The 25,185-nt window shown below is 40.2% G+C and overlaps 1 protein-coding gene across 2 annotated transcripts in view; it reads left to right on the top strand.

Annotated features, from left to right (window-relative positions):
• Positions 1-25,185, top strand: part of ANO4 (anoctamin 4) — a 292,620-nt gene that overhangs the window by 233,624 nt on the left and 33,811 nt on the right. For both annotated transcript variants that reach the window (XM_036456048.2, XM_036456051.2), the window contains 7 exons: positions 1,207-1,328; positions 4,774-4,908; positions 6,150-6,246; positions 10,491-10,551; positions 18,080-18,162; positions 21,459-21,599; positions 24,042-24,206. In XM_036456048.2, the coding sequence (XP_036311941.2) occupies positions 1,207-1,328; positions 4,774-4,908; positions 6,150-6,246; positions 10,491-10,551; positions 18,080-18,162; positions 21,459-21,599; positions 24,042-24,206 (804 nt within the window). The remainder of the gene's footprint in view (positions 1-1,206; positions 1,329-4,773; positions 4,909-6,149; positions 6,247-10,490; positions 10,552-18,079; positions 18,163-21,458; positions 21,600-24,041; positions 24,207-25,185) is intronic.

Below are 25,185 nucleotides of genomic sequence, written 5' to 3'. Positions count from 1 at the left end.
GTGACTGGGAATAGTCATTAATTGAGTTGGTTGATGTGACATTTGTTCAGCGTGAATGTAATTTGTTCGGTAGATAATTAGGCCTTCTTGCCTTGTGACCCAGCACAGTTTGGTTTATTTCTGTGCGTCTTTTAATGCAATTGTAAGAATACTTGAAACAGCAGTCACTCAGCGTGAATTCAGAGGAATAGCTCAGGAACTCCAAGTCATAAAATTAAAGAGGCATTGAAAATTTCACCAGACCCAGGGGGGAAATGTTCCTGAAATACGTAGTCTTTGCAACAAAGAAATGTTTAGTGGAAGGAAGCCATCTTGCAAAGGCTCTGGTGACCAAAGGGTGAGAAATGGAAATTAATGGTATTGTACTTATCATTGCTCTTTTAAGATATATGCCTTCTGATTTTTAAAAACACACATTTTTTAAACTTTTTTTCTTCTTCTCATTTACTATTCACTCTTTGTCATATATTAGGACCTTTGTAAATGTAACCGTGGTTACCCTTAACTCGATTTCCCCATTAGCTCTTGAGTTATTTCACCCAGAATTCTCTTCACACATAGAGTTTTTCATTATGGATGAGAGGTTATTGTCTAGCTCATAGTTTTGTGCCCCTGCACTATACGGGTCACTGTATGACATAGAAAATACAAACATTAATACCACGGTGCATGCCCTCTAAACATCACAAACACGAGGGGGAAACTATTGTTACAGTGATTTCTAGGAACAATGTTAACAGTTTGCCAGGAGACGTTAGAGGACAGTTCCAACTGTCTCCAAATGGCAAGTCTTTTCATTTGGCTATCAGTGTCTCTTCCCTCGATTTCAAACACCGAGAGGACATAAAAGGTGACTTCGAATTTTTAAAAACCTGGTTCATTAACAAAACTAGCAGCTCTGACCTGAGGCCCTGGTTGCAGTCCGCCATGAAACATTTTTGGAATGACCCTTTTAGAACCACAGAAGCAAACGTGTTGACACGAAGGTTTTCTGGAACCACACACATGTGCTTCTTACTACACAAGATCATCAGCAAGATAATGTAATTCATCACACTTCTTTCCCTTTCAATAGTATGGATCCTTTTTTTTTTTTGCTCATATCATCTCTGTTGCTATTCCTGTCGTAAGAGACTAGTATTCCTGTTAACTTCCTTTGTGGCTCTTGTGGGCATCTGCTCACGGGCAGTGGTGTTTTCATCCCAGGGAGGTTACAGAAGTAAAAACTCCATTCGAACCCACGGAGCGGAAAACCACCGACACCTGCTCTATGAGTGCTGGGCCTCCTGGGGCGTGTGGTACAAATACCAGCCTTTGGATCTAGTAAGGTGAGTCTTTAACCAGCTAGCTATACCTATAAAACTTACACAAAATGACTAGGACAGACTTTCTGCTGGGGCGAGAAAAAAATAACAGTCTGGAGTGCACAGCCCTTGCTCTAATCTGGCTTCTTCCTAGGAGGGCAACTTTCAGAGGCCATGGGTCATTGTTGGGAAACCAGACCTCCCTCTGGTGAGGATGCTGTTTCCTCCAAAAAGGCCTCAGAAAGGAGCCTGTGAGATAAGCCAGGTCTCCCACGTGACTCCCTAGGGAGCAGGTCACCCATGTGACTCATGGACAAATTATCAGTGACCATTGTAGAGGAGTGACACTATTTATATATACTGAGTGACAAATGGAATATTAGTAATGGCACCGCCATGTATTCCTTACTTAATAGTAAGGAATACATGGCGGTGCCATTACTAATAAAATTCAGGTTTATTTTAATTTTCTTTTGAAACTAAAAACCTCTAAAGATTGTTTTAATACTGCAGGTCAAAATAGTATGTCAGCTTTTAACCGATGATAATTGTGCAGTGAGAATGTACTTTTTTAAGTGTCTCTATTTGCCCAACTTTCTGCCATGGGAGTGTTTAGCTCTGACATCTCATTATTTATTTAGAAACTGGTTATTAAGCCTGGGTAGCTACAATCCCCACCTCATGGATTTCTTATTAAAGAAAAAGTCATGTTTCATTTCCTAGACTAGCTGGATTTGTTTTACTTTTACGGGGGCCCTCGAAAAATGAGCCCAGAGGAAAATAAAATAATAAGACAATTCACTTTCTGTTTCAACTCCCTGGGTAGTCATTCTTCCTGCCACAGTCCTTGCTACCAAAGTGTTTGCTCCTGCTGACTCAAGGACATTGATAAATTGTGTGCCACTCTTTGTGTTGGTAGAAATAAATGATCCAGATGATTTGTGTGAGTGGAAAATATTTTCTGATATGAGATCATTTTCCATTGACCAGTTTCAATACATGGTAAAACAGTGGGGGTAAAACATAAAAGCAAATTCTCTTCCTAGCCACAGTTTCATATTACAGGATTTTATTGATTAAAAATTACAGAAAGTTGCTGTAGGCAAAACATATCTCATCCAGGACAGTGGTTTGATTAAGACTTTGCAGTTTGTCAATGAGTATTAATTAACTGCCCATTGTGTTTCTAGTACCATGCTAAGTACTGTTGGCAAAGACACACACAAGCCAGTCGCTGGCTGAGACATTCTCGGTTTCCTTCAGGGAAGCAGGGCCGGCATATTTGAGATAACTATAGAACAATACAAGACTATGCCCAATTAGGTAAAGTGTCTGATGAAGGTGGTAAGTTTTACTATAACTCAGAAAAATGGAAAGGCTCTGAAGAGCTGAGCCCTGGCCAAGCAGAGGGACCAGTGTTGGCTGGTATGAAGGGAGATGAAAAGTACAAGCAAGACTTGAGTAGAATGAGGTTGTGGAGCATCTAGGGACTCTTATCTCTAAAATAGCTCTTGTCCCATAGATTTTGCTTCCTCTATATATTTCTAATCTGACCACACCCAGCCTCTCCTCTGCCATGCTGCTTCCTTTCCCTGTAACCTAGACTATGGCTGTTGTCCTCCACCTGGTCTCCCTTTTTCCACACTGACCCCTTCCAATCCATTTTTTTCCCTGCAGACTGAGTGATCTTTTTGGAATGTGAATCTAATCATGTCCTTGATTTTGAACACTCATGTGTTTCCATTTCTCTGGGGACGAAGATCAATGTAATAAGCATGGTCTACAATACCCATTGAGGCCCAGCTCCCACTTATCCCATGCCCAACTCTTATTCTCAGTATCTCAGTGTCCCTTATTTTACTTTGTCCCTTCTACCAAGGGCCTTAGTACATACTGTTTCCTCTGCTGAAAAATAGCTAATCACTCACATCACCTAGCTGATTTTCACTAATCAGCACAATAGTCACCCTCTCAAAGATGTCTTCGTTGACTAGGGTGGTCATATGGCCTTGTTATGTATGCTGATAGAATTGTATTCCTCTCCCTGTTAGCTATTTTCCCAGTTTTATAATTATAAACTTAATTCTGTAACTGGTCTATGTGAATCTTCTTTATTGCCTGAAAGCTACATAAGAGCAGGAACCAAGCTTATTTTTCTCACCAATATCTTCTCAGCACCTGTCACAGTATTTGATACGTAGTAGGTATTTTTTATTGTTGAATGAATAAATAAATATATGTGCATATAAAGGCACATTGTAAAGCCTTCTGGGACACTGTGGAAGATGGGATAGGAGCCACTGAACATTCTAAAAGAAAAGCAGCAGTCAGTATTTAAAAACAGATGGTCAACAACACTTGTTTAGAATTAAAATAAAAAACTAAGTAGAATATTCTTATGTTGGGCTAAGAAATAATTACCTTCAAAGTCATGAAATGTAGCAGTTGAAAGGCACAGAAAGCATCATTTGGCTTGTATTCTAATATAAGTTGATCATATTATTGATATCTATACTAATAAAAGGGTAATAATTAGACTGGACAACTTTCTGGACGTCCTTCCAGACAAAGCCACAGTGGCAGGGGCTGAGGCAGCGGTGGTTAGGGGTGATTAGGTCGACAGGGAAGAGCAGTTTGGGGCAATCAAACCATCAGGGGAGAGCAGTTAGGGCTGATCAGGCAGGCAGGCAGGTGAGGAACCAGTGGTCCCAGATTAGAGAGGGTGCAGGCCAGGCTGAGGGACCCTCACCATGCACGAATTTCATGTACCAGGCCTCTAGTTTAAGAAATAAAAACCAATAAATATCCTGGACACTTTCAAACTTCATAGATCACAGGGCTCTAGGGCAGGATGGTTAGCCTAAAAAATATTTATATAGGTAGATATTGAAGCCTGTGAAAGTCACTACTCAGAAGGGAAGGTTGCTCTAAGTGTCTATTCATGTTGAATCACAGTAATGAGAGTTTTGATTTTTTTCTGTCCAATATCTTATGATTCTAGCATTGTCAACATCTGATAAAACTACAAAATATTGAAAGGGATGTTTAAAGTTTTTCACAATAAGTTGATTTCCTATTTTTTAAAGAAATATATAATGACAATACATACATTACACATAAGCACACATCCAGAAATGGTAAAAAAAAAAAATGAGGTGTTGGCAACAACTCCTCAAATTCTGGCTTTACATTAATAAGTGCTATAGCTTCCTGAACGGGTGTGGGTTTATTCTGGTTTCTCAGAGCGAGTTGTGTATGTTCTTTTATAAAAGGGTGCATTCTCTTTCTGATATTTAGTAGGAGGGGAATAATTTAAGCTCAGAACCTAGACGGGATCAAATGCTTCATTCCCTTGGCTTACCTGGTCTACATGTTTATCAGCAAGACAACCACAGAGTGAAAGACTGAGCAACGTGTTCTAATGCCTAACCCTAAGCTATAACCTGTCAGGCTGTTGTGTCTTACACAGGCGGTACTTTGGAGAGAAGATTGGGCTGTATTTTGCCTGGCTGGGCTGGTACACCGGCATGCTCTTCCCAGCTGCCTTCATTGGACTGTTTGTCTTTTTGTATGGCGTCATTACCCTGGATCACTGCCAAGTCAGGTACGGGAGTATGGGTAAGCCTGCCTTTGCTTCTATTGAAAGATGCTGTTTGTGCTTTGGGCCCAGATCATGGATCCTCCTAGGTTTTTCTTCTGACTTCCTTCTCACTATCTTCTGGGAAAATGCAAAAGGCTCCATTTACGAAGTCTCACCATCCATTGCCCTTGCTGCTGTGGTCTTAAGCTAGCAAGGAAGCAGAGTTTGCACTTCTGGACATATAAGCCTTGATTTGTCCACAGAGCGAGTCACTTTCATTCACTGGCTGAAATGGACTTTTTCTGGATTTTTTTCTTTCTGCTAACCCTGCAAAATGGTGGGTTAACGGAAATTTTGTATGGATTCTGTGTTTTTTACAAGGACCTTTTAAACCTAAACTAGAAAGACATCACACCCACATGCTGGGGCCTTCCAAATGATTCAGTGATGATGATTATCTTGGCTCTCTCACCAAAATAGAGTTTAAAGTATTCATGGAGATCTTATTGAAAGGCTGGGAAATACTCTTAAATAATACATGTGCCTTTTGGAAATGATTGCAAGAATAAAAGTGATTGGCCCTGACCTGTGTGGCTCAGTCCTGTAGACCAAGGAGGATAGATTTGATCCCTGGTCCGGGTGCATGATGCAGGCAACCAATCAATGTTTCTCTCTCACATCAATGTTTTTATCTTTCTCTATCCCTTCCTCTCCAACACCACCACCCCCCAAAATTTAAGTGATTGAGTGGCCATCTTGCCTACAAACATATTTTACTTTTTGCTAAAATTGTTAACTAGATGTAGCTTTCTACCAGAACTAATCCCTGATATTGTTTTTATTTATTTCTCCATTATTAGTAGTAACTTATGCATGTAGAAATCTCGACGGGTGCTTTTAGGTATCTCATTGTTCCCATAATTCAGTGTGAAATGGCTTCAAACCTGTGCAATGTTAGGGATGACTTCTGCATAATCTGGAGTATGACAACCAATGTTTTGCTTTAGGTATTTTTCTGAGTTTAACTTATTAATATGTAAAGCCAAGAAATAGTCTCATAAGTAGATAGGTGTATCAAATTATCAAATTATGCAGGAACTTGTTTATATTAATAACAGATAAGGCTAAGAAGCTTTAGCCTTATCTGTTATTAATATTGTAAAAATACAATCTAGTGGATCTTATTTACTGGTTGAATGTTCTCATGAAATTGGAGGGGGAAAGTGCTCTGATGTCATCAAAAAGCTTTCTGTTCTCTTTTCCAGTAAAGAAGTCTGCCAAGCTACCGATATCATCATGTGTCCTGTGTGCGATAAATACTGTCCATTCATGAGGCTGTCAGACAGCTGTGTTTATGCCAAGGTAATTTCAACGAGGCCGCATTTCAGGTGGATTGAAATTTACATACACTTTCCTGAGGAACAGAGGCTAACTCTGTTCTCTCTGTCATTTCTGGTGTTTGGTTCTCCAGTTTATGTTGCAGCATGGACCTACCTCCATCATTCAGTGTTCTAATTCAAATGCCTTTGCATAATGTGTGTATATATTTAATGCATTGGTTCTGTTCATCATCTTAAGAAACAGCACCGTGCCGAGTGCAAAAGAGCACAGTTGTGAGATTCAAAGACTCAAATCTTGACTCCTCTTTACTACTTGTCAGTCAGAGAACAAGTTATTTGACCTCCCTGAGCCTCAGCTTTCTCCTTTGTAAAATCCAGAGCATGATACTTGTCTCACACAACTGTTATAAGAAATGAGATAAGATGTATATGGAGTAAAGTGCTTGGCAAATGACAATACATCAGTATATGAGAGAAGCCATCATTTTCCTCTTCTCCATCATTATTATTGTCAAAAAAGACTTAGGTCTGAGGCTAGTTCAGCTATTTTTACCTCCTTGACCCTGCACAGGCACAGCCTTTTTGAGGCTGAGCTTCTCATGTCTGAAATGCACACCTGCCCTCTCTGCCCCATGTCATATCATGAGGACCAAGGAAGATGGCACATGTGAAAGTGTTTTGAAACAAAGAAACATATAGCGCCGTTATGTTTGTATGTTTCTTTGTTTCTTTTATAGATTATTGCATCTCCCTTTCTCATGTTATATCTGATTACTGTATTAAAAGTTTAGACAATAGTAGTCAAATTCCTGTGGTGTTTTACTGAGGGAGGGGCGTTGTCACTAATGCATAGCAATAGTTCAAGTAATGGCTGATCGTGACTTTTCCAAGACCCCCTGCCTGTTACCTTGCCCAGAATCCAGATATGAAAGGGTTTGGCAGCTTTTATTGAACCTCTGCGACCACTGCAGTTTGGGTCTATTTGATTATGCTGTTGACATTGCAGAGTTTTGTTCCTTATAAAAGAGAGAGTGTTTGATAGGCAGCCAGGAGCCCGCCCATCCATGATGGCATTAGCACTGCAGGTGGCCAGTCTGTGCGGAGCCTGAACCTCAGCAGCCAGCTGTGATTTTAAAAAAGATTTGGACTCTTGATATGTGCATCAAATAGCCAACACACACACACACACACACACACACACACACACACACACACACACAATACTCCCTGCCTTTGAAGAGCATACAAATAGACCTGAGTTGATGAGGACAAGTTTAACAGAATGAGCGAGGGAAATGTAGATTTCAATGAGGATCAAAAGAGGTTTATCAGTAATTTAATTTCTGTTTATTGATTGTCAGTTAAGCCTGAATGATTTGAATACAAAAATCCTGCTTTGGGGGAATCTCAGAAGCTCAGTCTGTTGTTGTTGTTTTGGGGTATTTGTTTATTTGGAGTTTTGTGTTTTTTTACATGGAAAAGCATGCCTTGCATGAAATTCTCTCTTTGGGAGATCCAAGATAATTCCTTTAATAGGATCATCTTGTTTAGAGTGCTCAGATTTTATAGGTGTTTCTTTGGGCAGTTATCCTACTGAATATAACATCTAGAACAATAATTGTATAATAATAGCTAGGCTATAGCTATAAAAATAGCTAGGCAACCTACATTTATTCTTTCTAATTCTCACAGCAATTTCAAGATTGATGTTATTATTCCCATTTAACTCAGGATGCAGAGAGGCAAAAATTACTCATCCACGATCACACAGCAGTAAGTGGCTGTGCCTCGTTTATCCGACCACAAAGCACGCCATTGTTCCATACTGAGTCACAAGATTTTTAGATTACGGATTTTAAGTTTGCTCTTGCCTAGAACCTTAGTAAAATGAAGGCCTAAAAGCCTCAGAATGACAGAATTGAAATTGTCCAAACTTTCATTTAGAAAAACTTATCAGAAATGCTAGACTGATTTCCTGGGACTGAGCACAAAGGAACCAAATCAGAGCCCATATCCAGTTTAATCAATGGCTGCTCTGTTGATCTGGAATGCTCTCTTCCCAACCCTTACATTTGTAAGGTTCAGCCACCACTAGCTTTAAAGCAGAAAGGGACATGTTGGCTCGTGTCTCTGGAAAAAGACACTGGAGTGGTTCCCACTATCTGAGCTCAAGGGCTCGGCCTAGAACTGGCCCTCCAGGCCCCGGGTGTTGCTCTCTTGCCTCTTGTCTACGTGATCATTCTGCAGACAAGTTATCTTTACATGATGGGGAAGGTGGCTGCTGACTTGTGGGAACCCTTTTCACGTCCCATGAGGTTCAAGGTTTTGGTTCAGGGTTCGGGTTCTGGAGAAGGCCACACATAAATGAAGAGACTTGAAAAGTATTAATTTGGGAATATTGGGGGACAGGTGGGTGCCCACCTCTAGTTGGAGGACTACTCTGCTCTGGCCTTGCTATCTCTTTTATTGAGACTATGGGATACACCCATAGCCTTTAGGCAGGAGTCTCCAATAACAGAAATTTACTTAAGACAATGGAGGTGGAGACTGCTTTAGCTAACAATGTTTCAACTAAGCAGTGAGCGAACTTGCTCTGACCTTTCAGAGCAATGAAGGTTGTTGACAATGATCAGTTTCTGGCACAAAAATATTTCTCAAAGTTTGTTTTCTCTTCATAAAACAAACTTTGAGAAATATTTGAATAGCTCCAGGCTTACATTTTTCTCCCTTTATCATTTTGCGTGTATTTTTATACTTATTTTAAGTTCTTCATATGCTGTTACAGAATATCTGTTTCTGAAGGTATATGTTATCTAGTGTCTCAGGGTCTTTGTTTGGTTTTGTGTTTTGCTAGTTCCCAGAATCTACTATCTTGCTTCTCTAGGGTTGACTGTAGCAGAGGAGCCATCAGCTTATGCTATTTTACCATCTTAGTAGGAACCACATGTCCCTGTTAACTCACCAACCTACCTCATTCACATATTCACTGCAGCAGAAAAATGTCTCTCCCCAAATATTTGCACTGCAGTCCCAAGGAAGGACTCAGGGTAGTTCTGTTTGAGCTGTGTGCCCCCTAGTGACCTGCATGAGAGAGTTCTGTTACCTAGGGAAGGAGGGAAAGGTGACCTTAGCAACCGGCAGTAACGACAATCCCAATCCCATTCCAGAATCTACACTGATGGTGCCAGCTACAATGTCTACCAACTGCCAGGAAATGCCCTAGTGCTGAGCACACACCACCCACAAGCCACTGGGACTCTTGGGCTTGATTTGATGCCAGGTTCCCAATATGCAGCTTACCACTACCCTGGCATATGAAATAAACTGGCCTTAGACTTTGATCTCACTTTAGATGTTTGAATTTTGCCTTCTCTCCTAATGAGAGAGAGAGAGAGAGAGAGAGAGAGAGAGAGAGAGAGAGAGAGAGAGAGAACGAACGAACTATGAGAAATATTTGAATACCTCATACTCTGATGTAGGAGGAAAAGATCTGTTTATGCTTGGCACATTCTCTGAAGGGACAGTAAAGTATATTTTATAGCCAGCTATAAAGCACCCCAAAAGAGTTATGCTTTATGAACGTATCCGTCATCATTTAAATTTGGCACGATATTGGTGTGATTTATCCTGGAGGCAGAAATGAGCCTGGCAGTTTTGCAGCGAGAATATTTTTGCTTTCTGCTGTGGGTGTGCGATAGAATATATTATTCTAACAATAAAGTATTTGCTAGCTGTTTGTTATGTGTGCTAGGCAAATATAGTGATTACCCAAGGCTTTCATACAGGTGGAATTGGATCTTGTTAAAGCTCTACTTTCTCCTCTTCATAATGCTGAAACCCAGAGGGCAGCCCAGAAAATGTTTGCTCAAAACTACACAAAATGGCGATGCTTTCAAAGTGAATAAATGAGGCACTAAAAACAGTGCTTGGGAAATCAGAAACCTTTAAGGGAGCAATAGTAATGCCTCTTAAATATATCCAAATACATATGGGCACATATATTAGTTTTTATAGTACACAAAAGGAAATCCTTAGTAGCACTATTGGGGCTGCTAATAAATGTTCAGCTAGCTGAGACCCACGTAAAGGGGTCCATTTACAGTCAGTGGAATTCCCTCCTTGATTATGATCCAAAAAGAGTATCTTCCAAAGAAAGCCGGCAAAAGTCATTGCATCATCATAGCTATTTTTACAGAAGTTGAAAAAATGTGAATTAGAATATAGCATATGTGAAGTTAGCTTAACTGTGATTCATAAATTTCCCAGGTCACCCACCTTTTTGACAATGGAGCCACTGTCTTCTTTGCTGTGTTCATGGCAGTCTGGGGTAAGTGTTCTACATCCATGGAACTTGAGTTTCCCTCATATGCTCTCTGATATGTTCCTTTAGAAATATGACTTTGGCCCGGCTGTCATGGCTTAGTGGTTGAGCATCGACCTATGAACCAGGAGGTCATGGTTCAGTTCCCAGTCAGGGCACATGTTTGGGTTGTGGGCTCAATCCCCAATGTGGAGCATGCAGAAGGCAGCCGATTAATGATTCTCTCTCATCATTGATGTTTTTTATCTCTCTCTCCCTCTCGCTTCCTCTCTGAAATCAACAAAAATATATATTTTTAAAAATAGAAAATGTGACTTTGGATTTTAAAAGGAAGAAGCTGGAGTAAATTCAGTTGCTTGTTCTATTAGACACAAGCTGATAAATAATTCATTTGGCTTATTTAAAAAGTGATATTGTAAAGGAGAAACATGTCTACTTTCTTTTAAACCTTCAACAGTTACATCAGCATTCCATTTTTTAAAAGTAAAATTTTCCTGCTGTTGGAGATAAAACAGAAAAACATGATGAGATCGAAATACCCATCTCAGGATGTATATAATGTTTTTTATTGTGTGTGGGATCTTTTAATTAGGCTAATGCATGAGTAACCATATCTTGTTTTCTTCCAATTCTGGTCAAAATGACCCCCTATAAACAAGAGCTACTTAGAAGGCTGAATTGAGTCCCTTTTTATATAAGTTCAAGCCAACAGCCCCATAATAACGAGGTGTGATGGAACATTCACTTAAAGAACTAACCCAAAGTTATTTAACCCACTTCTTTGTAAAATAAGTCTCATTTTAATGGGTTTATCTTCTTAGTCAAATAATTATAAGGTGTTAATAATATAGAAAAGATCCTGGACAAATTCATAGTGAACAATGAATGGTGGTTACCTTTGGAGAGGAGAATTCATGGAAAGGTAAGTGTGAACAGTGACAAGAGATAACCTATTTACACTATATATTTTCTGTTTAATTTGAATTTATTTCAATGATTATGTATTTTTTCTAGAATTTAAAATACCAAATCTGAATTTTGATGTTACTAAACTCCACTAACTTGAGGCTTAGGTTCATGCTGTTGTTTCTATCTGGAATGAATATCAGCATCGTCCCCATCTTTCTGGGCCCAGCTGAAATGTTATCTGCTCTATCCAGAAGATGTCTGTCTTCTTTGAACTTTCCTAGCATTGGTTCATATCATTTTGGTGGGACAGAAATAATTTATCTTCTTCAAGGACCATTATTATCACGGGAGAACTCTTGCATTTATTTAAAGACAGAGGGATTCATATTGGATGGATGGATGGATGGATGGAAGGATAGAAGGATGGATGGATGGAAGGAAAAACAGAAAAGAGAGAAGGGAAAGAGAAGGAAGTTGCCAAAAGAATTTATGAGATGAAAGCATTCAAATAATCTTTGATGAGTGGAAATATACTAGTAAAGCCCTGTTCTCTTGAGGAGGCTGGCTTACCTAGAGATCTTCAAAGGAAATTTATCCCACCCATCACAGCTCTGTTAAAGGGACATATTTTGATTTCTGTGACTTTAGTCCCTTTCAGCTAGTGGGTATTTTTTTAAATATATATTTTATTGATTTTACACAGAGAGGAAGTGAGAGGGATAGAGAGTTAGAAACGTCAATGAGAGAGATACATCGACCAGCTGCCTCTTGCACACCCCCTACTAGGGATGTGCCCGCAACCAAGGTACATGCCCTTTGACCAGAATCGAACCCTGGTCCTTTCAGTCTGCAGGCCGACACTTTATCCACTGAGCCAAACTGGTTTCAGCCAGCCAGTGTGTATTTGACACAAGATCAGTCAAACCCTAAGTTGGTGAGTGGCCTGGGAGAAGACCTGACATTCCACATTCTCATGAATGTGGGGTGGGAAATGCAGCTAGAGACAGGAAGTTAGCAGTAGGAACCGACAGGGAAGGATGCAGAATGGGTAGGGAGGAAGAAGAGAGAGATTGAGATTGACCATCAAGTAAAAGTAGGGACTAGGAGAAATTATGAGAAGGCTGAAGTTATGAGAAATCAGAACCTACAAATAAGCAACAAAGAGCTAGTGGAAAAGATATAGAATACAGGTGCAGAAGCCAAATGGTGGCCATCTGGAAGAAAATGTGGAACAATCCCCCTTAGAGAAGCAAAGAGGGTAGCCAAGCCATCTTATTGGTGGGGGATCAGCATGAAGACCAGAGTCTCTGGTGACTATGGTATCTCAAGCTACTTGCTTCTGTATGCTGTCTCTGAAGAGGCCCCGTCTTTGATTCCATACAATTCCTGCCTCCCTTGGTGGGGCTCCTGGAAAGCCTTCACTATTTGTGTGTCTCTATCCTTTGCAAACAAAGGAAGCCAATCATTAACAGAGTTTTGGTTACTGGTCTGAGCTCTCAGATCAAGAATGTGTATTTGATTTTTCTAGACCCGTGGTCTGCAAACTACGGCTTGTGAGCCACATGCAGCTCTTTGGCCCCTTGAGTGTGGCTCTTCCACAAAATACCACATATCCTAATTAAGTTAATAACAATGTACCTACCTATATAGTTTAAGTTTAAAAAATTTGTCTCTCAAAAGAAATTTCAATCATTGTACTGTTGATATTTGGCTCTGTTGACTAATGAGTTTGCCGACCACTGTTCTAGACCATATTAGTATCAATAACCATGATCAGGAAGTATAATAAGCCAGCTATCCACTGCTTAAACTTTGCCATGATTACAAGTGAGGAGACTTTACAAATATATACTTATTTCTTAAATCAGTGGTTCCCAAACTTTTTCAAGTCATAGCACACATAGAAAATGATAATATTTTCACAGTATACTGATGCATGTGAATGAGCTTGCTCAGGGCCTGGGATAATATTCCTGAAGGACCCTAGCCCCAGCCACCCTGAGGGCTGAAGGGATTATTACCTCTTTCAGGCCTATAGTTCATTCCTGTCATACCCATTGGGATATTCTTCTTTGGGCTACTATTCTACTGCATGGTTAATGTTTCTGTAGAGAGAAATGTATTCTGGAAGAATTTACATACAAAACTTCTTATCCACTGTAATGTTTCACCCATTTTAGATATGCTTTGACTGAAAAAAAATGTTTTCCTCTACAGTTTTCTCTCTGAGACTACATTAGGAGTGAAATTCTGGTATAATGACTTTTGTCTATAAGACAGTGGTTATCATCTCCACCCCTCACTGAATACCACCGTTACAAAGGGGATTGTATCTCTTTCTTGCAAGTTGGAATGTCTTATGCTGGGCATAATAAATAGGTTTGATTTTATCCTGCCAATCTCAACTGATTGATTGGTGGTGACTACCTGTAGGATGGAGTTGGGAAGCTTTTAGGATGGAAGTAGGTGGATTGGAGGTTTGACAGTCCTTGTACCTTCGAGGGTACTCAGTAAGACTCTGATAGATGTTTTGTAATAACCCTTGGGCACAAGGGAACATTTTAGGTTCATTCTAGGCAATGTAAGCCTGGAATAATTCATCCTCTTGTCCTCTGAATTGCTTTGTTTTAGTTAACAAGTTATTGCTTAAATCTTATATTGTTCCCAGAAAAAGAATGAGAAAAAGTATGATTTACACCAGGTGTTTCTTTATAGATAGGGCTATGCCTTCTGTAGAAATCTGGAATGGCCAGCAATAATAACAATAATAACAATAATAATAATAATAATAATAATAATATACACTAATTGAGGGCTTATTTGAACACTGTGTTAAGCTTGACCCTGTGTTAAGCTTTGTATAGTATCATTTCAGTTCATCTTTATAACAACCTTTGAAGAAAATACTAATACTATTATTGTACTCATGTGATAGCTGAGGAAACTAAGGCAGTAGCTAGAAAACGGCAAAGGCAAGACTTCAACAGGCAAGTCTCAGTTCCTATAGTCTACTCCCAGGATCAGATATTCTGTGTAACCTGTTTATGCTTCAGAAATCTGAACTGTCATATAAAAGACTATTATGCTCACCCTGAGCCCCATTTATACTTCTTTGCAATGGTATGTTCTATAAAAGTGTGTCAGTCCTAATGGAACCTAGTTTAATGATCTCAGGATCATTCTTTTTTTTTAATATTTTTTATTGATTTTAGAGAGGAGAAAAGAAACAAAGAGATAGAAACATCGATGAGAGAGAAACATCAATCAGCTGCCTCCTACATGCCCCTACTGGATATCGAACCTGCAACCTAGGCATGTGCCCTGACCAGGAATCAAACCTATGACCTCTTGGTTCACAGGTTGACACTCAACCACTGAGCAACCCTGGCTGGGCAGGATCATTCTTTATGATTAACAAGTTGCAACATTTAAGAAAAGAAACTTTATTTTTGAGAAATTGTTCCATACAAAGACATTGAGAACATGTGTAAGTGATTTACAAGACCTGGGAAGACATGGGTTGATGTGCTTGTTTTGCTGCCGTTTGCTTTGTGTATTCATTAGAGAAACAGTAAGGCTCCGTTTGGAAACAGTCTGTAGCAGCTGGGCACAGCCTTTGTGTGGAGTTAGAACTCCATTACCGTTGTTCCTGTTCACAGGTCTGTGGTAGCAGGACCTCCTGGGGACCCTGCAGGTATATTAGGAGCCAGGGTTGTGGGCTTGAGCCAAGTGGCTCTTTTCTCTGAACTCATTTTTGTTCAGAAAGATTCAAGGGACAGACCAATTATGGCCTGCATTGGCTTTTCTCCCTAGGAAAAAAAAATGAGTCATTAGGGAGCTAGATGGTGGAGACTTATCAGCAAGCAGATTATTCCCCTCTGTTCTTCATTTACTAGTATGTTTTCCCTCTCCTTCTTCCATTTTGTCCTACTTTAAGTGTTGGCCAAAATTAAATTATTCCCAGTAAACAAACAAATCAAGGTTAATTAGAGCTGTCTGATCAATAACAAGATTGTGGTTCTTTTTATGCAAATTCAAAGATTCTGATGCTGTTAGTAATTTGTGAATGAAGTATGTCTCAAATTTTGAAAATGATTTTTGTTAATCCTCACCCAAGGATATGTTTCCATTGATTTTTAGAGAGAATAGAAGGGAGAGAGACAAAGAGAGAAAAACATAGAAGTAAGAGAGACATGTCCATTGGTTGCCTCATGCATACGCCCTGACCAGGGCTGCAGATAGAGCCTGCAACTGAGGTACGTGCCTTTGACTGGAATTGAATCCGGGACCCCTCAGTACGTGGGCTGATGCTCTATCCACTGAGCCAAACCAGCCAGAGCTGAAAATAAATTTTGTAATAACGGGTCTTTTATTTCTAGATATTTGCACTATTTTATCTTTTGTAATCTTATTTATATGCTGAGTGCCATGAGTCCTCCGCATGAGTCCTTCAAACCTGGAGGTGGCCTTGGGGACCCCCGACACAACGAGACTCTCAGAAAGAATGCCAGTGAAAAATGGCCACTCAGCGTTGGCACTTGTATTAACCTCCACAGACATCATATATTTTCCCTCTCCAAGAATTAAGCACTTGATTAGTTTAGGTGTGGCTTTCTTAACTATAATTACTCTGAGTTTTTCACATTTTGGAAAGGTGCTATGTATTATGTAACACTCAGCAGATATGGGAAGGACCCCATATTCAAATACATTCATATGGCTGCTTTTAATGTGTGGATTTCCTCACTTAGAGGGGAAAACCAGGTCAGAACTTGCCACAAGATGAGTTTATGCTAAACTTTGGGGGTGGGGGGGAAGGGGCAGAACTTAGAATTTTTAGATCATTTTGAATTTTAGCATTTCATATAGAGAACATAGACCTATATTGCCATTTTTCTTTTGCTTAGCAGGACATGGACAGTTAGAAAAGTTCACTGATTTGCCAAGAGTAGTACAGGTTCTATCTGAACTAGATTTCAAATCTAGAATTGAAAGTCTAGGTCAGTGGTCAGCAAACTTATTAGTCAACAAAGCCAAATATCAACAGTACAACAATTGAAATTTATTTTGAGAGCCAATTTTTTAAAACTTAAACTACATAGGTAGGTATATTGTTATTAACTTAATTAGGATACGTGGTATTTTGTGGAAGAGCCACACTTAAGGTGTCAAAGAACCCCATGTGGCTTTTGAACTGACCACTAGTCTAGGTCATATGCTGGCGAGCTCTTAACTATTATCCTATGCAGTCTTTTCAGTTGCTCATTTTATTTTATTTTTTTAATATATTTTATTGATTTTCCACAGAGAGGAAGGGAGAGGGATAGAGAGCTAGAAACGTCAATGAGAGAGAAACATCGACCAGCTGCCTCCTGCACACCCTCTACCTGCAACCAATGTACATGCCCTTGACCAGAATCGAACCTGGGACCTTTCAGTCCGCAGACCAATGCTCTATTCACTGAGCCAACCAGTTTTGGCAGTTGTTAATTTTAAAAATATGTGTTCTATGTCCGAATGCCACTAATGGGGAGGTAGTGTGAGGGCAAGCCAGAATAAGAAAGATGAAAGTAATTATCTTTCTTTAGAATGGGAATTTGGATATTTACATTTCCTCATGAAATGAATTTCAAATACATGACATTCTTGCCTCTGTAAGTCTTAACTTCACAGCAAGCCCAACAGAGTTAGGCTCATCAGCTCTGCCTCCCACGGCATCCCTGTGGTATCCTTAGTTACAGTTGCCCTCAAAGTGTGTGTGTGTGTGTGTGTGTGTGTGTGTGTGTGTGTGTGTGTGTGTCTGTGTGTCTGTGTGTCTGTGTGTCACTCATTTGGCTTATCACTTCTGAGGCAGCAGGATTGTGTCTTGATTTTTCCCCCCACCTCTTTCTGTCATTGTAGCGTGCTCAATAATTCCTTTGAATAGATCTTTAAAAATAGAAATGAGTAGAAACTTATTTTGTCTAGGTAAGGATTACCCCCCAGATTTCTCTGAGTGGGGATGCCAACACTTGTGGGAAAGGTTCTTAACAAGTTTTACACACATTTGGCTTCAGTGCAACAATAAAGTCTTTTTGTTAAAAGAGAGGAAGGGAGGGAAGGAGGGAGGGAGGGAGGGAGGGAGGGAGAGAGAAGCTGTAGGATTTCTTCCTCCAATAAAATAGCTTCCTTCAATGAAATAGGAAAAAAAATTTACATAAGTATTTCCTGCAAGGAAGATTTGGGGGACAAATCATCACTGCCAATCAAATACTGCTAATTTTTATTTTTGCCTTTGCCTCTGACTTTTAAAAATCAATGTGTCATCAATTAGAAAGAGGTTAGTAACCTAGTTTTCTTACATCCTGGGAGCCCTGCCATTCTAATAAGTCTGTTCTGCCTCAACTTGCAAATCAGCTTAACTTATTCAAAATGAAATCTCTAATGTTTTATTATGCATGTTACAAACTTGATAATTCTCTGAAAACATTCCTACTTATGTTAGATTAGCGGGAAGTTCTGATGCTCAAGGATGCTTACACAAACAGCTCTCATTCTTTGCAACAACTTCATTGTTTAGTGGCACAGTTAACAGCATTGCTTTATTTTATTTTCAAATGTTCGTGTCTTTCTGTGCTTGTTCCAGCAACAGTTTTCCTGGAGTTTTGGAAAAGACGGCGAGCAGTGATTGCTTATGACTGGGATTTGATAGACTGGGAAGAAGAAGAGGTTTGTATCATTTACAGCGGAATTTTTAAAAATCGGATCACCAAGACATACACAGTCCCCTTCAGTGATCACTTCCTGCACTGTGAGAGAAGTCAGGTTTACTCAAAAAGCATTTCAGTATTTGTTTTTGCAGAAAACTCTTAAGTAGTCTAGAAACCACTAACAGAATTAAAATATTTTTTTTAATTTCTTCAGCTAAGTAAATCACTTTACTTTTAGGTAGAGGCATCCAAATGGTTGGTAATAAGATTTGTTTAGCTTTCTCCAATATTATCCCTTACTTCACTTCAGCAGAAGTTGGGCAATAATTTTACAACCTTAGACACATGGAATCAAATGTCTTCTAAGAGAACTGTTCCTGGGGAATGTTTCCCTGAGCTCTCCAGGACCCTGGACAGAGCCCAGGCATGAGCAAAGTCAGCATTACCTGAAGTGGGAGGTGCTGAGTGGGAAAATGCTTCTCAGGGTGCCTCCTTGATGGGTGTAGCTAAATGCAGGGCCAGCTTTAGACAAGTCTGTCAAGGAGAGGTACTCCAGACTGAACTTGCCCCCACACCTTCTAGCTCCACCACTCTCCCCTTTTAGGCCAAAACACTGTGTCCTCTCCTAACCTAGGTCTGGTCTTCATGCTCTTCTCGCCCCATTCCTGCACAAGTCTCTCACGCATCCTTGCTGGTCTTGGTCACCACGTCGGACCCTACTTCCCTTGTCAGCTGATAGAGGCCTGAACTCTTCTTTCCTTTCTCTCATTCATTATCTCTTACCTTTCTGAATCCCATTTCTTGGGAGACTTGTTGTGGCAGAAAATCAGATAAACTGATCACATGGGATGTGATGATGGGTATTAATGGGTGGTTTCCTGCTGTGCATTTATATTTTTATATATTAAAAGGAATATTCTAGGAACACAAATGAGAATTTTAGCCCTCACCTCCTCCTCCTCCTCCTTCTCTTCCTCCTCTTCCTTCTTATTCCTCTCTCTCTCCTCCCTCTCCTCTCCTTCCCCTTTACTCTCTTTAAAATCAATAATATGTAGTCCTTAGGTGAGGATTAAAAAAGAGAAAAAGAGATTGAACCATTCTTTCACTCAGCATACATTTTGCAGGATCTGCCTCAGTGCCATGTGAAGTTCCAGTTCCCAGTTTGAGATTCACTGTAGAAATGTCTCTTCTAGCCTGTGCTGCACAGAAATGTCCAGATTTGCTGCATGCCTCCTTGAGGGGTCAACCAAGGTATTAGTGTGCCAGGGCTGCTATTAAGAAGTACCACATGGGTGGCTTAAATAGCAGAAATGTATTGTCTCAGAGCTCTGCAGGCTGGAAGTCTGAGATCAAGGTATCAGCAGGGTTGGTTTCTTCTGTGGCTCTGTGGGAAGAATCTGTACCATGCCCTTCCCTTTGGCTTGTAGATGCCCATCTACTCCCTGAGCCTTCTCACTGTCTTCTCTTTGTGTCTCCATCTAAATTTTCCCTTATGAGAACACTAGTCATATTGGATTAGGAGCAACCCTAATGGCCTCATTTTATCTTAATTACCTCTGCAAAGAACTTGTTTCCAAATGCAATCACATTCAGAGGTCCTGTGGGTTCGCCCTTCAATATATAAAGTCATGTGGGGGACAAATTCAGCTGATAAGACCCAGGAAGACAGACCTGGCTCCATGACTGGCCTCAGTTGCTTGATGGTTAACTCAATTGCTCTTAATGACACAGCCTGATAAATTAAAAGTTTCCTAAAGAAGCAGATTATTCTAGGTCTGCTCTATTCAATCCTTAAGTATAACTGCCTAAAATAAAGGAAAGGAAGCACGAGCTGTTTCTGTGTCCCCCTTCCCTTCCCTATTACCTGCCCTTGAGTGAAATCTAGCCTTGGTCACAGCAGGCTGCCATTCCTGCTACAAGCTGTACACATTCTTCACAATGTTCCACCAGCTGTTGCTTCGCTTTCTGCAGGTACCTTCATCCCAGTCATGAGCATTTCTTCTTAGATTGGCTCAATCTCCATTTTACCAGGGTTACCGCTCACTTTCTCTTCTCTTGTTTGACACTCAAATACAGCATGTATTTAATTAAATGGAATGACTTCAACATATTCTCTTGCTGGTTACCTTTTCTAATCCCATAATTGCTTTTCACATTAGATGGGGCCCCAACTAATTGAAATAAAATGTCAAGCTTGATTTAGAAGTAGAGGAGCATTGATGTTAGCTGGATTTGAAAGGTATTTAATTTGTTTACGATAGCAATTAAGAAGACATTTAAAATCTGTAGTTAACATGAATGACTTCTTTAGGGGCTTATTTTAAAAAATAGAGAAACCATGGTTTTCAATGTCTACATTTAAAAAAAAAAACAAAAAAAACAAAAAAAAAACAAAAAAAAACAAGATTGGAGAATACTAAGAGTTGGATTGCCATTATAACTTGTACAATGAGCCCTGGCTGGTTTGGTTCAGTGAACAGAGCTTCGACCAGTGGACTGAAGGGTCCCAGGTTTGATTCCTGTCAAGGGCATGTATGTTGATTGCAGGCTTGATCCTGGGACCCATGAGGGAGGCAACCAATCGATGTGTTTCTTTCACATCAAGGTTATCTCTGTGTCTTCCCCTATAGTTCACTCTCTCTCTCAAAAAAAAAAAAAAAAAGTAAAAAATCAATGGAAAAATATAATCAGGTGCAGATTAACAAAAAAAGAAAAAGCACACCCATTTAGAGCTCAAAAGAGATGAACAAGCAAAGGAAACTGAGAAGCAGCAGCTATTAAGATGAAATTTGAGAAAAATGTATCATAGAACCATAAGAAGAAATTGATCAAAAATGGTTGGTTCTATTAAAGGCTAGGAGGTCAAGAAACAGAAAAAAATAAAAATTAAAAAAAATAACAATGAATTCTGAACAGTTTGCTGTTCAGAAGCTTTCTCTGTCCTTGTGTCAGTTTCATTTGCTGGTCATGAAAGGAAAAGCTACTATGTTGTTTCAAACCACTGGAGACAGGACAGGTGGTCTCTTTCCTCATCTCAGTGTTCTTCTTCAAGCCCAGTTTAATAAGATAATAGCCATTTCACAGTCAGACTAAATCACATTTCCTTGATGATAATAAATAAAAATCATCATTCCTTATATTTTCTTCAAGTGGCCAATTTCCAAACAGTAATACCTGGGTCTCAAATCCAACTTATTGATTAACCTCTTAATGAATCAGCCATTGACTCAGTTTCCCTGGGAGGTAACATGATTTTTTTTTTTTAATCATGTGTGCACCTCTTCAGAGCATAAAATGTGCCTGTTTGTTTTCTAGGAAGAAATACGACCCCAGTTTGAAGCCAAATATTCCAAGAAAGAGCGGATGAATCCCATTTCAGGAAAGCCAGAACCATACCAAGCGTTTACAGACAAATGCAGCCGGCTGATCGTGTCTGCATCAGGAATATTTTTTATGGTTTGGAACATTTTTACAGAACTCCTTTATTTGTCTCATACCGTACAAACTTGTAGCATGGTAGCAACACTAATTATGTCATGCATTTGCATAGTTTGACAAAACATGTTTTCATGTCCTGTGGTTTAATCCTCACAACAACGCTGTGAGGTGATATAAGGATATTGTCCCCCTATTCCAAGTAGAGCAGCTGAGACTCGGGAAGGTTAAGGGGCTTGCCCAGTTAGCCTGTAAATAGCCAGTAAACTGCCAAGAGCTCAGATCCTCTACTTGAATCCAATATTCTTTTGACTTGCCTCTCTATGCCATGCTGAAAGGAACTAAGAATAGGAGCCAGGACCCACAGCAGTGTTTTCCAAACTTTTTTTTTTTTTTTTTTTACACTATGCTCATGTAAGAAATACATTCTCTGTCATGACTAAGTATTTCTTTTGCAAATAGGTATATAAGACTAGAGTAACTGAAAAATGTTCACCTTTATAACATGTAATAGACTAATTTTCTGTTTTATTTTAGTTTTTTTAAATGTTTAATAGAGTCTGATTTTTTCCTGTTTATTTATAATCTTTTTTAATAACTCCCTAAAATTAATTTCCATATTCACTGATGATTATATAGTTTGAAAAATACTAACTTGAAGCTGGGTTGTTTGCTTTTCCTAAAAAGAGGTCTTTTGGTGATGAACTTTGACCCTGTTAATTACTGAACAAAATACATGCAGATTTTTCAGAAATGTCATTTTAGAACCATAAGGGGTAATTAGGGTTCTCCTCCCCTCTTTTCAAATGCAAGTATGAACATATATCCTAGGTCAGTAGAGTGGGAAGGACAAAACTACAGCAGATCCAGACCCCCGCTAGTTATTAGGAAAGTGCGGAAATGAAAGGGTCGTCAAGGCGCCCAAAGTCCCTCAGCTCAGATGGAGATTCAGACCCATGCCCTTGGCAGAGACTGCTTTGTAAGCAGCTGTGTTGCGCCATGCCTTCTGTAACTACCAAGTTATTGTCTTGGTTTTTGTTTTTAGCAATAACACAGACATAGATTAAGCTTTCCTTGTTCTCCAAATGAGGAAGCTGGGACATATGAGACTGAAGCCATGGAGAGGACAAGCTACCTGTCCAGGGTCATTCTGCTTAGGTAGTAGCTGAGCCAGGACTCAGACCTGATCTCTAAGTCCTGCATGCTGTCCCTTCCATTGTTTTGCCACCCTGGTCTGAAATTCAACGTACATTTCACCCAGCTCCCTATCAACAGCTCTGAGATTAAGACATGGACCGTTTTTTATTTTGCTGTAGAAATAATAATAATTTGGCCAGTTCCAGCAAGGGTTCAGGCTCAAACTTTTCAAGCATGTCATTCATAGTAAGCCAGAAATAGTTTGTGGAGAAAAGAGGAATGCATCTATGAAGAATGAAATTTACAAATCAGCAAAGGCCTTCTGAAGGCCCAACTTTAAGATCCAGTTTTTGGCAACTAAGTAGGCTAAGGTCTCTACTCTGACATATTGAGTCACCTAATGAAAGTCACAAAACGTTTTGGAGATTCCCATTGTTTTATAGAGATATCATTTCATCTTCAGAGAAAGATGCCTCAGATCAGTCTGTGTTCATATCCGATTAATAAGAGGTTATGCACCTATCACATAGTTGACTTATTCAGCAACAAACAGCGGAACACCTGTAATTAGGCTAAGGGGCTGCAGAAATCATGGGATCCTACAGATACCGTCCCTGCCCTGATGGAGAGACTGACAGTGAACACACTGACAAAAGGTCAGAAATGTTAAGTAGGACACCAAAAGAAGGGCTTCGGTGCTGGATAACAAACAAAATATTCTGGGGAGTCATGAAAAAGCTGTGATTATGAAGTGGTTTGGAGCTGAGCTGGGAAGGATGAGTGGCGGGAACTAAGCTGTGAGTGTGTGTTTGGCAAGGGAATGGGCGTGTCAGCATTTTAGGCAAAGGAAACGGTCTTGAAGATTAAGGGTGTTAAGCCCATTGGGAACAATGACAGAAGGTCTGGAGTCCCCGAGTTGGGGGAAGGCACTCAGTCAGGCGGAGAGAGACTTGCAGGTCATCATCTGGGCTTAGCTTTTACGCAAAAGGAAACCAGTAAATAGTTCTGAACAGATGAGTGACATGGTAATATCCCCGTAATAAATATTTGTTCATCTGCTCAGTCTAATATGCTGCTTAATAAAACGTTACCCCGTAGCTTACAGAGCTTATCAACTTTCAGACACTGGGGTTTTTCCACTTGAATAAGAAAATGCAAACAGACGAGAAGAAGGATCAGCCACAGTGAAAAGGATGCGTTTTGTTGTGCTCTGTTGAGTCAGGGCCGCAGTTGCTCTCTTTTCTTTGGTCATCAGAGTCTTGGCCAAGTCTCAGGAACGCTCCCCTGGGCAATGTGTTCACTGGGCCTCTCCTGTCTTCCTGCCAGATATGTGTGGTGATCGCCGCCGTGTTTGGGATCGTCATTTACAGGGTGGTGACCGTCAGCACTTTTGCTGCCTTCAAGTGGGCGCTAATCAGGAATAACTCTCAGGTTGCGACCACAGGGACCGCCGTGTGCATCAACTTCTGTATCATCATGCTGCTGAATGTGGTGAGTGAGCTGCAAGGTGGCCAGCCCAGGGCAGCAAACACGTGGGCTGCAGGATCCTGGCCTCAGAGAGTCATGTAGCCAAGAGCCCAGCATGAGATACACACAGGTTTTGGGATGGAGTCAGAGATTTTCTAGTGTCAGATTTTTATGGGCAAGGCACTCAACTTCTCTGAACCTTAGTTTTTTGTTTGTTTTTTTATTTATCCAATAAGACAACACTAAATATTTCTTGGGGAGATTTAGAAAAAGAATTTCTTCTAAAGACCCAGCTCAGAATCTGTAACATAGCTTGATGGTATTGGTCCCTCTTTTCTTCTGATTCTGAGTGACATGAAGGTTTCCAGTATTCACAGCACACTTTGAGATGTTGCTTGTGTTGATTTCAGGCTTTTTCAAATGTATGTTTCAACCTGGATGCCTCCCTTGAACCCCCCACACACACACGTCGTTGAATTACCTACCTACTTCACCATCCTCAACTAACATTTAAACTCAGACTCCATATTCCCTCGAGCATCAACCAGCTCATCCCACAGCCTCCACCATTGTAGTTGCTCCGGCTGAAAACCTCGGCATTATCCTTGACTCTGCTATTACTTTCACTGGCAAAGCTTTTCCAGAATTGGATAACTTTTTACACAGCCCCACCTCCCACCTGGGTTATGGCAGTGCCCTCCTAATTATCTCCTGGCTTCCATGTTTGTCCTCAATCTACTCATCACAATAGAAAGAGCCAGCTTTTTTTTTAAGTATATTTTTATTGATTTCAGAGAGGAAGGGAGAGAGAAAAACATCAATAATGAGAGAGAATTATATGTTGGCTGCCTCCTGCATGCTCCCCACTGGGAATCGAGCCTGCAACCTGGGCAGGTGCCCTGACCAGGAATTGAACCATGACTTCCAGTTCATGGATCAATGCTCAACCACTGAGCCATGCCAGCTGGGCCAGAGCCAGCTTCTTATACAGACGTCAGCTCAT

Source organism: Pipistrellus kuhlii, unplaced genomic scaffold (assembly GCF_014108245.1).
Source record: "Pipistrellus kuhlii isolate mPipKuh1 unplaced genomic scaffold, mPipKuh1.p scaffold_m20_p_3, whole genome shotgun sequence".
Taxonomy (NCBI): Eukaryota; Metazoa; Chordata; class Mammalia; order Chiroptera; family Vespertilionidae; genus Pipistrellus; species Pipistrellus kuhlii.
This window is presented reverse-complemented; position numbering and strand designations above follow the sequence as displayed.